This window comes from Pongo abelii, chromosome 13 (assembly GCF_028885655.2).
Source record: "Pongo abelii isolate AG06213 chromosome 13, NHGRI_mPonAbe1-v2.0_pri, whole genome shotgun sequence".
Taxonomy (NCBI): domain Eukaryota; kingdom Metazoa; phylum Chordata; class Mammalia; order Primates; family Hominidae; genus Pongo; species Pongo abelii.
This window is the reverse complement of record NC_071998.2, coordinates 88,617,481-88,632,794: the sequence shown is the minus strand read 5'-3', so window position 1 is coordinate 88,632,794 and position 15,314 is coordinate 88,617,481. Positions and strand designations below refer to the sequence as shown.

Below are 15,314 nucleotides of genomic sequence, written 5' to 3'. Positions count from 1 at the left end.
CCCAGGAAGGGATGTTTTCTGCTTTTAAACACGTTACTCTCCCTCCACACAATACCCCAACCCACACAACTGTCTTAACTCACAGGCTGCAATTCAGATTTTACTAAGTGGAGAGAGCTGAGCTGCAGTGGCAGATTTAGAGGACCTGAGTGCCATGCTTGGCCTGGCTCTTTGCTATAAATAGTGTGGAGATGACAGTCATCTGAGGTATTGCTGTGGGAAAACGCAGATGGGATCCACAGCTCGGCTCCTCCCTGGCGCCCTGCACTCACAGAACGCTCTGTTTAGAGCTTGGTGCACAGGGTGGGGAGGACCGAAAATGCACTGGTCAGGATGCATCCTGGGCATACCGCCTGTCTGCAGAGCCAGTCGCTGTCCTCATAGCCTTGGGGACTGAATGTCCCCCAAGGAGGAGCCCAAGTACTGCAGAGGCCCCAGCCATGGGCAAAGAGCCAGCAGAGGCAGGTGAGAGTGAGCAGGAGGCCTGAGAGGCCTGCTCCCTTCCCAATCTGTGCTCCCTGCTGCCAGGCCTGCTAACAGCCTCAGTCCCAAGGAGGAGCTGGCAGGAGGCTTTTACGATACAAATATTCAGTTGGAAAACATGAAGTCTGTCTGCTTCATTGCGGCATTAACGTAGGATGCAAATAATCTGTTGTAAAGTCAGGAGGAAGCTGAGGCACTGCCATAAACAAACATTTCTCTTACAAAAATTAGCAGATGGGCACAAATTTCATTTTAAAGCTAGAGATCCTACATCACCAAGTAGCACTCTGTTCCCTGTAATCACTGAGATGATTCACCTCTAATTCCTTCTGTAGGAAACCCCAAGGGAGCAGCGGCCCACAGTTCCCTGGGGTAACCCAGAGGCCCATTTTTATCACCTGGCATCACCGTCCAGGAAACTGCCACAGTTTCTGCTTCCTGCCTGCTTCCATCGCCAGGCCCCTGAGCTTGACATTAAAGGCCTTGGGCTGCAGCCACCCAAACACCTACCCAGCCCCATTCCTTGTGAACATCCCATACACTTTCAACTGTCCTGCCTTTGCTCATGCTGTTGCCTCTGCTTGGAATGCCCTTCCCTTCCTTCTTTGTGAACTCTTATTTTTCCTCCTAGGTCTAACTCCTTATAACAGTTCCTCCAATCCTTTTAGATCCTTCTGTCTCTCCTTTGTACCCCCAGCACCACTTCCTAATACTTCTAGAGCCCCCAGAGGGATGCCTCTTGACCTCCTCCATCAACCTATCTCTTCCTTTCAAGGCTGGCTAAAGCCCCATCCCCAACCAGGATGCTTTGCCTAACTGGCCTCTGTCTTGATAAATCATTTCCTCACTTTGTTTAGATAGAATTTGTAGGCATTCTTGAATTTTTAGGCATGACTTTGCGTCTTTTGTTTTCCCCTAAAAGGTTATAAAGCTTCTTCAGTCAGAGGTAGCCTTTCTGCTACCTCTGATATCACCTAGCACAGTCCTAGGCACACAAAAGTTGCCCAGAAAATGCTTGCTGTCACTAACAGCTGGTGTGACCTGACTGAGCTGCTGCCTAGACCCCCTACCCCCACCCCAAGCTCCAGTTTCTTTCTAAGGGAACTGGAGGGATAAGCTCTTAAGTCCTTCTGGCTCTACCATCCTACATTCTTACAATGGCCTCTGAAAGTTCTTGGTGATGGGAGTCAGGCCTGAATTTTGGACTCTCAGATTCACAGGACTGGGAGAGTTTTCAAAGGCCATTTTGTCCAACTCCTAGATGATGCTGTTATCCCCCTGCAGCACCTGTGACCTCTGCTCATCTAGAGCCTCTATCCCCAGAAACAAGACCTCCAGACCATCATGCCATTGGAGGACAAAAACTGGGTTAGCCCAGAGATAGGATCCAAGGGGCACAGAAGAAACTTAACTGAGGGGGAAACAAATATGAGATTATTGCATATAGAATAGAAACGCAAGGCTTCTCCATGCTGGTACTGTAGCCAGATCACAGCTGCTGGCCTTCTTCAACCATTCAGTTTAGCTATGACATCTGTGATATGATATAATAATTATGATTCTTATTTGTGTTCGTTCTTATTTTATTTCAAGTAAGGATACTTCTGATAAACCAAGACTCTGCACACATTTTTAAAAATGGGCTTTTCTAGACCCGAGGCTCTAGAAAATAGTGGCATTTGGAGTGAGCAATGAATGAATAGCTCCTGGGCTGTGACATCCTTACAAGCAGGAACCTATAGAACTTTGGTATATGTTTGTGGAATTTAATAACTCGATCTAAAGTGTGTGTGTGAGTGTGTGTAATCCTGTGGTTATCTGTGCATGTGGGGTCTGTGCACACCTGCCTTGAGCATACACTCCTACACACTCATCTCTGTTCTTCGAGGGCTTCCAGGTAGTGACCTGGCCTCAGATAAATCACCAGGAAGTGACACACTTTGAGTGAAGCATTCGTATTAGGCTCTTTGCATTTTATCGAGGGTTGGAAACCATTGTGTAGAGCAGGTTTGAATCTGATGAAAAACTCACTGAAGATGCTGTCCTTTAAAACACAAGTTTATTTCACAATGTAGTCCCAGAAAGAGGCTTTTTTTTTTTTTTTTTCAAACTCATTATGCCTCCTTCCCTTCTGTGATAAGAATACTGTAACTTGGTTTGGCTTCCTGCTGTCTTGGTTCTAGGAAACTCAGGGCTCAATATAATCATCATTCATGTTAATGATATAGACCTACTGCTTTTCTTGGTTTTTTTCCCCCTCTTGTTTTTCTACAGCCTTGTCAGTCACGCTCCCTTTGTTGAATGCTATATCAAATTCTTTTTTGGCAGCCAGCAGGAATATACATAAGCAATAACTACACAGAGCTTATGAACAACCAGCATCTGCAAGTAAGATCATGATTGCTCAAACTTTTCATTCAGTTGACTTATATACCTATTGGTTCATATAGGTATATAAGTGTTCATTATCAAAAAATTATGATATTTTCATTTTCTTAATTTTTTTGTTTTTAAAAATTTCCTGATAATGTCTCCTTCATAATTATTTTTCCTTTTAGAAAAAAACAAACTATGCCTTTAATTGAGATTACATTAATATACCCTACTTTTACTTTACTATGAAGTTGACATTTTCAACTTTTACCTTAAAATCAATGTGAAATCTCCTAGGCTCAGATTTTGGTAGTCCTACTGGAAGGTAGTTTTGGGATTTGGGCTAAATCTAGACTGTGTGACCTAGAGAGGACGCTATGAGTTCAGAGAAGGGTATTCAGAAGAGGAAAATACTCCCAGGGAGCCCTGTGCCCTCCCAAATTTCACTTCCTTCTGCGAACACACTTACGTGTGCTCTGGGCCCAGCCTGTGCTGAGCTGTGATTTGAGGAGGAGAGGACTCAGCCTTAGCTCCTGAAGTCAAGGAGCTCGTAGTCCAGAGTGGAGATGAGGTACAAACACAGAAAACAAGGAAGACGCGATCATTGTGAAAATCAAGGCTCAAGAAGACTCGGAGAGGCATCTACAGAATTTTCCCTGACATCCCCAGCACAGGTAGATGGAATAACAGGCCTGCGGGCAGGGCAGGAAGCAGATTTCTACTCACCAAGGTCATTGTTGTTCATCATTGCGTTGGATGCCCGAAGCCGGGGTCCTTGCTGGGTAAAGTGGTAGCCGAATTTGAGAAGTGTTGCATTTTTTTCCAACATGCTCACAATCTCCATTTCCACTTTGTTGCCCAGGGGCTGGCTCTTTAGTCAAGAAAAAATAAAAAATAAAAAAAAATCACCACTCATTCCATGTGTACAGTGCCTAAACCACCTCTACCTGCAGAAACTCTTGAGTAGTGGGAGGGGATTTTAGCCTCCTCTCCAAGAGTAGGGAAATGGAAGTTTAGAGAAGCTGAAAAGTCACACGGCCAGGAGCAAATGAGCTGGGATTCAAATTCAGGTCAAATGCCAAGAACAGATCTTTTCACTGCTTTACAACAGCCTCTCTCTGAGCAGATGCCCAAGTAAGAGCTCCACGACAGAAGAGTTTTTGAAGGAGGACATTCAATCATCTAGTCCTAAGGAGACTTTTAAAACCCTGCTGTCCAGACTACACCCCATACTACCTGAATCAGAATCTCTGGGGAGTGGGAATCTGATGGCTGTTTTTAAAAACTTCCCAGGAGATTTCAATATGCACCCAAGTTTGATAACCAGTAATTTAGTCTCTTCAAATTATAAATGAAAAAACTGAGGCCCAGAGAAGGAAAAAGGGTTTTCCCAAGATCACATGGTAAGTTGACAATGCCAAAGTTAGCTTTCTAAAGCCCAATTCTGATCATATTATTAATAGTTCCCTGCCCCCAAATCTATAGTGATCATCTGACAAAGATATAAAGAAAAAAAAATCAGAAAAAAAACCAGAAAGACCCAACAATGTTGGGAAGGATATGATGAGGATGTTCATCACAGTCTCAGTTATAATAGTGGGAGGAAAAGGGAAACAATTTATTAAGAGGCCAGGCATGGTGGCTCATGCCTGTTATCCTAGCGCTTTGGGAGGCGGAGGTGGGCAGTTTGCCTGAGCTAAGGAGTTCAAGACCACCCTGGGCAACATGGTGAAACCCTGTCTCTACTAAAAATACAAAAAAAATAGCCAGGTGTGATGGCGGGCACCTGTAGTCCCAGCTACTTGGGAGGCTGAGGCAGGAGAATGACTTGAACCCGGGAGGCAGAGCTTGCAGTGAGCTGAGATTGTGCCACTGCCCTCCAGCCCAGGCGACAGAGCGAGACTCTGTCTCCAAAAAACAAAAAATAAATAAAAATTGAAAAAAAAAGAATTCATAGAGAGTTGCTCAGATAAATGATAGTTCAACCTTACTAAATAGAATGTGGGCAGCTCTAAAATGATGGTGCAAATCCTTGGCCATAGCATGTAAAGATGGTCATGAACCAATATTGAATGGAAAGAAAACAAAAGAAAAAAAACCCTGGTCACAAAATAGACGATTTGTATGTAAAGTTATCTATATTTTCCATATATATACATAATGCAGAGAAAAAACTTTTAAGTATATTGATAATGGTGGGATTTGGGGAGAAAGTTTTTGTTTCCTTCTTTATATCTTATTGTATTGTTTGGATTTTCTATTACCATATATAATAAAATAATAAAACATAAATATAATCTTAAACAGGTTGTAAAAGACAGAAAGCTAACATCATACTTAATAGTTAAAGACTGAAAGCTTTCCCCCCAAGATTAGAAACAAGATAAGGATGTTTGCTCTCACCAACATTTTACTGGGGGGGTCTAGACAGGATAATTAAGCAAGAAAAATAAATAAAATGCTTCCAGACTGCAAAGGACAAAGTAAAACTATCTGTATTTGCAGATGATATAATGTTGTACATAGAAAATTCTAAGGAATACACACACACTCCTACACAAAATTAGTGAGTTCCGGCCGGGCGCAGTGGCTCACGCCTATAATCCCAGCACTTTGGGAGGCCAAGGCGGGTGGATCACGAGGTCAAGAAATCGAGACTATCCTGGCCAACGTGGTGAAACACTGTCTCTACTAAAAAAAAAAATACAAAAATTATCTGGGCGTGGTGGTGCGCACCTGTAGTCCCAGATACTCGGGAGGCTAAGGCAGGAGAACCTGGGAGGCAGAGGTTGCAGTGAGCAGAGATCTCACCACTGCACTTCAGCCTGGCAACAGAATGAGACTCTGTCTCAAACAAAAAAAAAATTAGTGAGTTTGGCAAAATTACAGAATATAAGATCAATACACAAAAATCAGTTGTATTTCTATACACTAGCAATAAGCAATCTGAAAATGAACCTGAGAGAATAATTCAATTTATAGTAATATAAAAAATATTAATTCTTCTTTTTTTTTTTTTTTTTTTGAGACAGAGTCTCACTCTTGTTGTTCAGGCTGGAGTGCAGTGGCGATCTTGGTTCACCACAACCTCTGCCTCCTGGGTTCAAGCAATTCTCCTGCCTCAGCCTCCTGAGTAGCTGGGATTACAGGCGCATGCCACCATATGTGGTTAATTTTTGTATTTTTAGCAGAGACAGGGTTTTGCCATGTTGGCCAGGCTGCTTTCAAACTCCTGAACTCAGGTGATCCATCTGCCTTGGCCCAAGTTCTGGGATTATAGGCATGAGCCACTGCACTTGGCCAAAAAAATAAAATACTAATTCTAACTTCTTTTGTTAGATTTATTTCTAACAAAAGAAGTAAAGACTTATATATTGAAAACTACAAAACAACACTGAAATACATTAAATAAGACCTAAATAAATAAAAAAGCATCCCATGGATCTTAAGTCTTCATGGATCAGAAGACTTAATATTGTTAATATTGCAATATTACCAAATTGATTAAAAGAATCAATGCCATCCTTATCAAAACTCCAGCTGCCTTTTTTTTTTTCCAGAAATAGACAAGCTGATCCTAAAATTCACATGAAAATGAAAGGAACCCAGAATAGCCAAAACAATCTTGAAAAAGAGGGACAAAGTTGGAGAACTCACATTTCCTGATTTCAAAATTGCTACAAAGCTACAGTAATTAAGACTTTGTGGTACTGGCATAAGGTAGATATATAGATGAATGGAATAGAATCGAGAGTCCAGAAATAAACCCATACATCTATAGACAATTTCTTCTCAAAAAGAACATCAAGACAATTCAATGAGGAAAAATTATCTTCTCAAGAAATGGTGATGAGACAACTAGATATCCACATGCAAAAGAACGAATTTAGACATTACACACAATACATAAAAATTAACTCAAAATAGATCAAAGGCCTAAATGTAAGTGCTAAAACTATGAAACTATGATGAAAACATAGGTGTAAGTTTTTCGTAACCTTGGCAATGGTTTTTTAGATGTAACACCTAAAGCACAAACAAGAAAAGAAAAAATAGATGTTATACTTCATCAAAGTGTAAAACTTTTGTGCTTCAACAGACACAAGAAAGTGAAAAGACAACACAAAGAATGGGAAAAATATTTTGTATTGATATTTGTAAAAATATTTGGTAGATATAGGATTTAAATATGAATATATAAAGAACTATTAGAACTCAACAGTAAAAACACAATTTATAAATGAGCAAAGGATTTGAATAGACATTTCTGTAAAGATAAAAATCGCAAATAAATATATGAAAAAGTGCTCATCATCATTAATAATTCAGCAAATGCAAATCAAACCACAATGAGATTCCACTTCACACACACTAAGATGACTATAATAGAAAAGACAGACAGTAACGAGTGTTGACAAGAATGTGGAGAAAGTGGCACCCTCATACATTGCTGGTGGGAATATAAAATGGTGCATCTGCTTTGAAACACAGTTTCGCAGTTCCTGAAAAAGTTAAACATACAGCTACCATATGACCCAGCAATTCCACTCCTGGGTGGAAAATAAATAAAAACATAAGTCCACACAAAAAACTTGTTCATGAATGCTCATAACAGCATTATTCAGAATAGCCAAAAGAAGAAACAACCCAAATGATGTTCATCATCTGATGAATGGATACACACAACGTGGTAGGTCCTTACAGTGGAGTATTAGTCGGTCAGAAAGGGAATAAAGTTCTGATATGTGCTATTATACAACACGAACAACCCTGGAAAACATTTTGCTAAATGAAAGAAGCCAGACACAAAGGCCATATATTGTATGATTCCATTGATATGAAATGTCTAGATGAGGCAAATCCATAGCAATGGAAAGGAGGTTAGTGGTTGCCAGGGGCTGGGGGAGGGGATAAAAGCAGAATGAGAGCTAATGGGTATAGAGTTTCTTTTTCGAGTGATAAAAATTTTCTAGAATTAGATAGTGGTGATGGTTGCAGAGCCTTGTGAATACATCAAAACCCACTGAATTTTAAAAGGATGAATTGTGTGGCGTGTGAAGTACCTGTCAATTAGAAAAAACTCCACAGTAAAAAAAAAAAAAAAAAAAAAAATTAGAAAATGGGGAAAGGATATGAAGAGACATTCACTGACGAGGATGTACATATTGCAGATAATCACGACAAGATGTTCAACATCGTGACCTATCACAGTAATGCAAATCAAAATCACAATGAGATATCACTACATACCTATCAAAATCTCTAAAATAAAAGTTAGCAACAACAGCAAACGTTGGTGAGAATGTAGAGAAACTGGCTCACTCATAAACTACTGGTGGGTCTAGAAAATGGCACACTGTGCACAAGAGTTGAGTTTTTTAAAATGCAATTGGACTCCTGGGTATTTATCCCAGAGAAATTAAAACATATGTTTACATAAAATCTGTACATGAATGTTTATAGCAGCTTTATATGTAATAGACAAACCGGGAAACAACCCAGGCGTCCTTCAACAGGTGAGTGGTCAAACAAACCATGGTACATCCACACCATGGAATACTACTCACCAGTGAAAAAGAGCAAATAATTGGTACATGCAACAACCTGGATGAATCTCCATAGAATTATGCCAAGTGAAAAAAAAAAAGCCAGTCCAAAATGGTTACATAATATATGATTTTCATTTAGATAACATTATATATATAACATTCTTTAAATGACAAAATATTAAAATGGAAAACAGGTTAGCGGTTGCCTGGGGTTAAGGAGGCAGGAGGAAGAGACAAGTGAACTTGGCTACAAAAGGGGAATATGAGAGATCCCTGTGATGGAAATATTTTGTATCTTGACCTTATAAATGTTACTATCCTTGCTGTGATACAAAACTACAGTTCCCACCTAAACTGCATAGAATACAAGGGATCTCTCTGTTCCCTCCCTCCCTCCCTCCCTTCCTTCGTTCCTTCCTTCCCTCCTTCCTTCCTCTCTTTCTTTCTTTTCTGAGACAGTCTCACTCTGTTGCCCAGGCTGGAGTGTAGTGGTGCAATCTCGGCTCACTGCAGCCTCTGCCTCCCAGGTTCAAGTGATTCTCCTGCCTCAGCCTCCCAAGTCGCTGGGACTACAAGCATGTGCCACCACACTCAGCTAATTTTTTGTGTTTTTAGTAGAGATGGGATTTCACTATGTTGGCCAGGCTGGTCTCGAACTCGGCCTCAAGTCATCCACCCGTCTCGGCCTCCCAAAGTGCTGGGATTACAGGTGTGAGCCACTGCACTCGGCTCCTCTGTATTATTTCTTACAACTGCATACTAGTCTGCAATTAGCCCCAAATTTTAAAAGTTTAATAATAATAATTTAAAAACCAGAAATAGAAACCAAACAAAAATACACGACCACCTCTAATGGCTCCCCACTGCCAAGAACTGCTGCTATTTACTGTGTCCCAGGCCCTGCCTTGTGCCCCACTTGTATGATCTCAGCTCATTCCCTCACTAAGCCAACAGGACACAGCCCCACCTCCTCAGCCTGGCACTCAAGGCCCTCACAAATGACTCTTTGCTTTCCTTCTCTCTCTCCTTTCTTACTCAGCCTGTTTATCTCTGGCAGTCTGATAATGGTACCTGGTGCAGACAGAGGTCTACTCCAAAAAGCTCATATGCCTCCATGTGGAATGCGTTTAGCCTCCCTGTAAGTGTATCCCTATTGCTTTAATATGCACTGCAAATTCCCCCTCCCCAAGAGGCTTTTCCTGATCCTGACCCCAGGAAATGATCTCTCCCCATTCCACACTCAAGTGAACATTGGATGTCCCTCCCTACACCTAGCAGAGTCCATCTGCCTTACTTGGGTCACCTGCCTCTATAGCTGTCTCACCAATTAGAACTGTACTGTCCAATACAGTAGCTACAGTAGCTACTGGCCACATGTTGCTCTATACATCTAAATAATTAAAATGAAAACGATGTATAGTTCAGTTCCTCAGTCCTATTAGACACATTTCTAGTGCTTGATAGCCACTGGTGGCTGGGCACAGTGGCTCACACCTATAATCCCAGCACTCGGGGAAGCTGAGGCAGGAGGATCGCTTGAGACCAGGAGTTTGAGACCAACCTGGGCAGGCAACATACAGAAAACTCGTCACTACAAAAACCAACAAACAAATAGCCACTGGCTGGAGACTACCATGTTGGTTAGTGCAGATATGGAACAGTTCCATCATCACAGGAAGTTCTATTGAACAGTGCTGCTGTAGACCATGAGCTCCTGGGTAGGACATAGTACTCAGTTTCTCTCGGTCAAGGTGTGCGGAATTGAATTGAATGGAGGAAACAGGAACATGCTTGGGAGGGATAGAGGGGACGTCAGCCCAGCATCCAAATGGACAAGCACGAATTGCAGCTGAGACTCTTGATTGAGAACTCCCCCCAGGTATTCTGAGTTCACCAGAGCTCATCTGGGTTCAGACTGGGCTCAGAAAGCTGGCCACGGCAGGCAGAAGGACACTGGTGAAATTCCACCGGCCCCTCTGGCAAGGCTCCTGAGAATGCTGGGAAGAGGTCAGGTCGGTCCTCGGAGGACTCAGCACAGCCCTGAAATCTGGCTGTTTTGGCCTGGAGATGGTACAGCAACCATCTGAGGCCCCAAGAAGGAACTGGCAGCTCCTCCACCCACCCTCCCCAGTTAGCAGGAACCCTGGCCTCTCCTTGAGGTCTCTTGCTGGAAATGCCCTGCTAAAACTCAGGATGGGCTAGTCTCAGAAAGTACTGGTCTCCCCTGAGTGAAGGGGCTACCAGGGACTTCGAGGACTGCCTCTGCAAAGCTGATGCTTCGTGCAGAGTACAAAGCCCCTTGACATGCATTGCCCCCATTCGACCTGTCTACATCCCTGGGAGGTGAGCAGGGCAGGCAGGAGCCAGCATCTCCACCTTAGAGATGAGTATACTGAATCCATGTGTAGATGGAAGTTGGACCATGCTCCCTCGGCTTATTCATGACAGAGCCAAGGCTTGACCTTGACCTGGGGCTGAAAGGACTGCAGAGGTTCTTCTAGGCCCAGTTCTCACATTAGTGTCCAGTACCCTGGATACACACAGATGTGTCTGGGCATGTGCGACAAGGTACAGGATTCCATTAGATAATCATGATCTTCCAGGAGTGTTCATCTCAGACCAAACCCATTCTTTTTACATTAAGGAGTAAAATAGAACACGTGCATACATCTTACAATAAGCCTTAAGATGTCAAAGAAGCTTCAGCCGGGCACGGTGGCTCACGCCTGTAATCCCAGCACTTTGGGAGGCCGAGGCGGGCGGATCACGAGGTCAGGAGATCGATACCATCCTGGCCAACATGGCAAAACCCCATCTCTACTGAAAATACAAAAATTAGCTGGGCGTGGTGGAGCGCGCCTGTAGTCCCAGCTACTCGGGAAGCTGAGGCAGGAGAATCGCTTGAACCAGGGAGGCGGAGTTTGCAGTGAGCTGAGATCATGCCACTGCACTCCAGCCTGGTGACAGAGGGAGACTCTGTCTCCAAAAAAAAAGATGCCAAAGAAGCTTCATACCTGCATCTTTCTCTGACTTCGGGGACCCTGAGACTAAAATAACTCATTCATTTTATAGAAGAGAGAACCAGTGGCTGGGGAGCCAGGACTGAAAACCAGTTCTCTGACTTATTTTTCAAGTAACTTATTTAGTGATTACTGCGTGCTAAACAATGTCATAAACATTTTACAAAAGCTAATTCATTTTTTCCTATCAATCTAAGGAATATGTACTACTATCGTTATTTTCATTTTATTTTATGTTATTTTTTGAGATGGAGTCTTGTTCTGTTGCCCAGACTGGAGTGCATAGCACGATCTTGGCTCGCTGCAACTTCTGCCTTCTGGGTTCAAGCGATGCTCCTGCCTCAGCCTCCTGAGTAGCACCACCATGCACAGCTAATTTTTGTATTTTTAGTAGAGATGGGGTTTTACCATGTTGGCCAGGCTGGTCTTGAACTCCTGACCCCAAGTGATCCACCCACCTCAGCCTCCCAAAGTACTGGGATTACAGGCATGAGCCACTATGCCCATCCTCATTATTTTCATTTTATAGGCAAGAAAAATTGAAGCACATAAGTATTAAGAAATTTTTCCCAAATCCTAGCATGGGTCAGTTGCAGGACCAGGATTTGAATACAGGCAGCAAGCTCCAGAGTCTGTGCTGGTTTCCACCTCACTTAAGTGCCTCTGAGAATGACCAGAAGGCAGAAGTAGGACTGACAAGAGGAACTACAGGCAGATGGTGTTTGGCTCAGCATGGAGGAATGCCTCTGACCATTAGAAGTGTCCACACGCTGAGGAACTGCCTGGTAAGGTAGTGAGCCGCCTGTGCCTCAAAGTGTGTAAAGGGGGAGAGACCAAGGGGTTGGTCATGCCCGGACTGGCAACAGTCTCTGGGCAGCAGAGCCAGGGACAGGATGGTTGGGAAAGAACTCTCGTACCCCTTCAGATTTGCTTGAGAAGTAAAAAACCACTTGTGAATAAATATAACCACATTATTAACAATTCATATGATATTAACACAGAATGAGTAAAAGGAAAGAGTCTCCCTCACCCGATTTATTCCCAGTCCCACCCCCTTCCGTAGAAGTAACCACCATGGGCCGGGTGCGGTGGCTCACGCCTGTAATCCCAGCACTTTGGGAGGCCGAGGTGGGTGGATCACAAGGTCAGGAGATCGAGACCATCCTGGCTAACATGGTGAAACCCTGTCTCTAGTAAAAAATACAAAAAAAAATTAGCTGGGCATGGTGGCGGGCACCTGTAGTCCCAGCTACTCCGGAGGCTGAGGCAGGAGAATGGCGTGAACCTGGGAGGCGGAGCTTGCAGTGAGCCGAGATCGTACCACTGCACTCCAGCCTGGGCAACAGAGCAAGACTCTGTCTCAAAAAAAAAAAAAAAAAAAAGTAACCACCGTGGCCAATGAGTTGTGTTTCTATGCATGAAGTATATGACAGAAATGTACAGGGATTTGTTTTGTTTTGTGGTACTTGTTTCTTGTTTAAATGAATTCATACTATACGTACTGTTCTGCAACTTGCCTTTTTCATTTTAATTTTTATTTATTTTTCTGGAGACTGTGTCTCACTCTGTTGCCCAGGCTAGAGTGCAGCAGCACAAAGCAGTGCAATCATAGCTCACTACAGCTTCTGACTCCTGGGCTCAAGTGATCCTTCTGCTCAGCCTCCCAAGTAGCTAGGACTACAGGCACGTGCCACCACGTCTGGCTAATTTCCTTTACTTTTTTTACAGAGATGGGGTCTTGCTATGTTGACCAGGCTGGTCTTGAACTCCTGGTCTCTAGTGAGCTCCCTCCTGGGCCTCCCAAAGTGCTGGGATTACAGGCATGAGCTGTCATGCCTAGCCCACCTTTTTCATTTAATATTTTGCAGAGCTCTTTCAGAGTCAGTACATAGAGAATGACCTTATTCCTTCTATTGGCTTCACGGGATGCACTGGTGTAGATGGATATTTAGGTTACTTCCGTTTTTTCCTGTTACGAACAACGTGGCAATGGCAGGGGAGGGAGGGGGTATTCCTCAGGCTTCCTACGGAAATCAAAACTGCTAGGTTGAAAAATAGGCGCTTTCAAATTAAAATTGAGACTGCTCTGCCAAAAGGATGTAAAAGTCGGCATGCCTTTCAGCAGTGTGTGACAGCTGTGTGTCCTCACACCTTTACCATGTCAGAGCATTACCCATCGGATGAGAAAGATCAGATTTGCTCTTCAACAAAATTACCAACCAACACCTTAGGTGTTACAAGGTGCATCCTGGAGCCGGTGGCTCTGAGGCTCCCTTTCTGGCCAGACTCAACAGGAACATCAAGAATCTCACTTTGGACATTTGACGGGGCCAATTCTGGCCATTCCCAGATGATATGGACAACTGGGAATACTTCAAAACACAACAGAAAGGAAGCCTGGGAATTAGGTTATCTAACTCCAGAGTCCCAGACCCTAATTGACATTAAAATTCCCTCCATCTCCCAGCTGTTTACACACCCCCAGGATGGGAACTCCTCCCCCTTTGAGATACCTGCTCCATCCTGAGGTAGCTTTGCTAGTTATGTGTCCGGAATTGGTGGGTTCTTGGTCTCACTGACTTCAAGAATGAAGCCGCGGACCCTGGAGGTGAGTGTTATAGTTCTTAAAGGCGGCGTGTCCAGAGTTTGTTCCTTCTGATGTTCGGATGTGTTAGGAGTTTCTTCCTCCTGGTGGGTTTGTGGTCTCCTGGCTCAGGAGTGAAGCTGCAGGCCTTCGCGGTGAGTGTTACAGCTCTTAAGGCAGAGCCTCTGGAGTTGTTTGTTCCTCCCGGTGGGTTCGCGGTCTCGATGGCTTCAGGAGTGAAGCTGCAGACCTTTGCGGTGAGTGTTACAACTCATAAAGGCAGTGTGGACCCAAAGAGTGAGCAGTAGCAAGATTTATGGCAAAGAGCGAAAAACAAAACCTCCGCAGCGCAGAAGTGGACCCAAGCGAATTGCCACTGCTGGCTCCAGCAGCCTGCTTTTATTCTCTTATCTGGTCCCACCCACATCCTGCTGATTGGTCCATTTTACAGAGAGCCGACTGGTCCATTTTACAGAGAGCTGGTTGGTCTGTTTCGACAGGGTGCTGACTGGTGTGTTTACAATCCCTGAGCTAGACACAGAAGTTCTCCACCTCCCAACTAGATTAGCTAGATACAGAGTGTGGACACAAAAGTTCTCCATGTCCCCACCAGAGTAGCTAGATACAGGTGTCAATTGGTTCATTCGCAAACCCTGAGCTAGACACACAGTGCTGATTGGTGTGTTTACAAACCTTGAGCTAGATACAGAGTGCTGATTGGTGTATTTGCCATCCCTTAGCTAGACATAAAGATTCTCCAAGTCCCCACCAGACTCAGGAGCCCAGCTGGCTTCACCCAGTGGGGATCCTGCACCGGGGCCGCAGGTGGAGCTGCCTGCCAGTCCCGCGCCGTGAGCCCGCACTCCTCAGCCCTTGGGTGGTTGATGGGACTGGGCGCCGTGGAGCAGGGGGCGGCGCTCGTCGGAGAGGTTCGGGCACGCAGGAGCCCACGGCGAGGGGGAAGCTCAGGCATGGCGGGCTGCAGGTCCCGAGCCCTGCCCCGCGGGGAGGCAGCTAACGCCCGGCGAGAAGTCGAGCACAGCAGCTGCTGGCCCAGGTGCTAAGCCCCTCACTGCCCGGGGCCGGCGGGGTCGGCCGGCCTCTCCGAGTGCGGGGCCCACCGAGACCACGCCCACCCGGAAGTCGCGCTGGCCCGCAAGCACCGCTAGCAGCCCCGGTTCCCGCCCGAGCCTCTCCCTCCACACCTCCCGGCAAGCTGAGGGAGCCGGCTCCGGCCTTGGCCAGCCCAGAAGGGGGCTCCCACAGTGCAGCGGCGGGCTGAAGGGCTCCACAAGCGCGGCCAGA

General features: G+C 44.7%; 1 protein-coding gene across 1 annotated transcript in view; it reads right to left on the bottom strand.

The window, feature by feature from the left end:
* Nucleotides 1-15,314, bottom strand: part of TMOD1 (tropomodulin 1) — a 93,964-nt gene that overhangs the window by 6,242 nt on the left and 72,408 nt on the right. Inside the window, exon 9 of the mRNA XM_009244678.4 lies at nucleotides 3,583-3,727. Within this exon, the coding sequence (XP_009242953.1) occupies nucleotides 3,583-3,727 (145 nt within the window). The remainder of the gene's footprint in view (nucleotides 1-3,582; nucleotides 3,728-15,314) is intronic.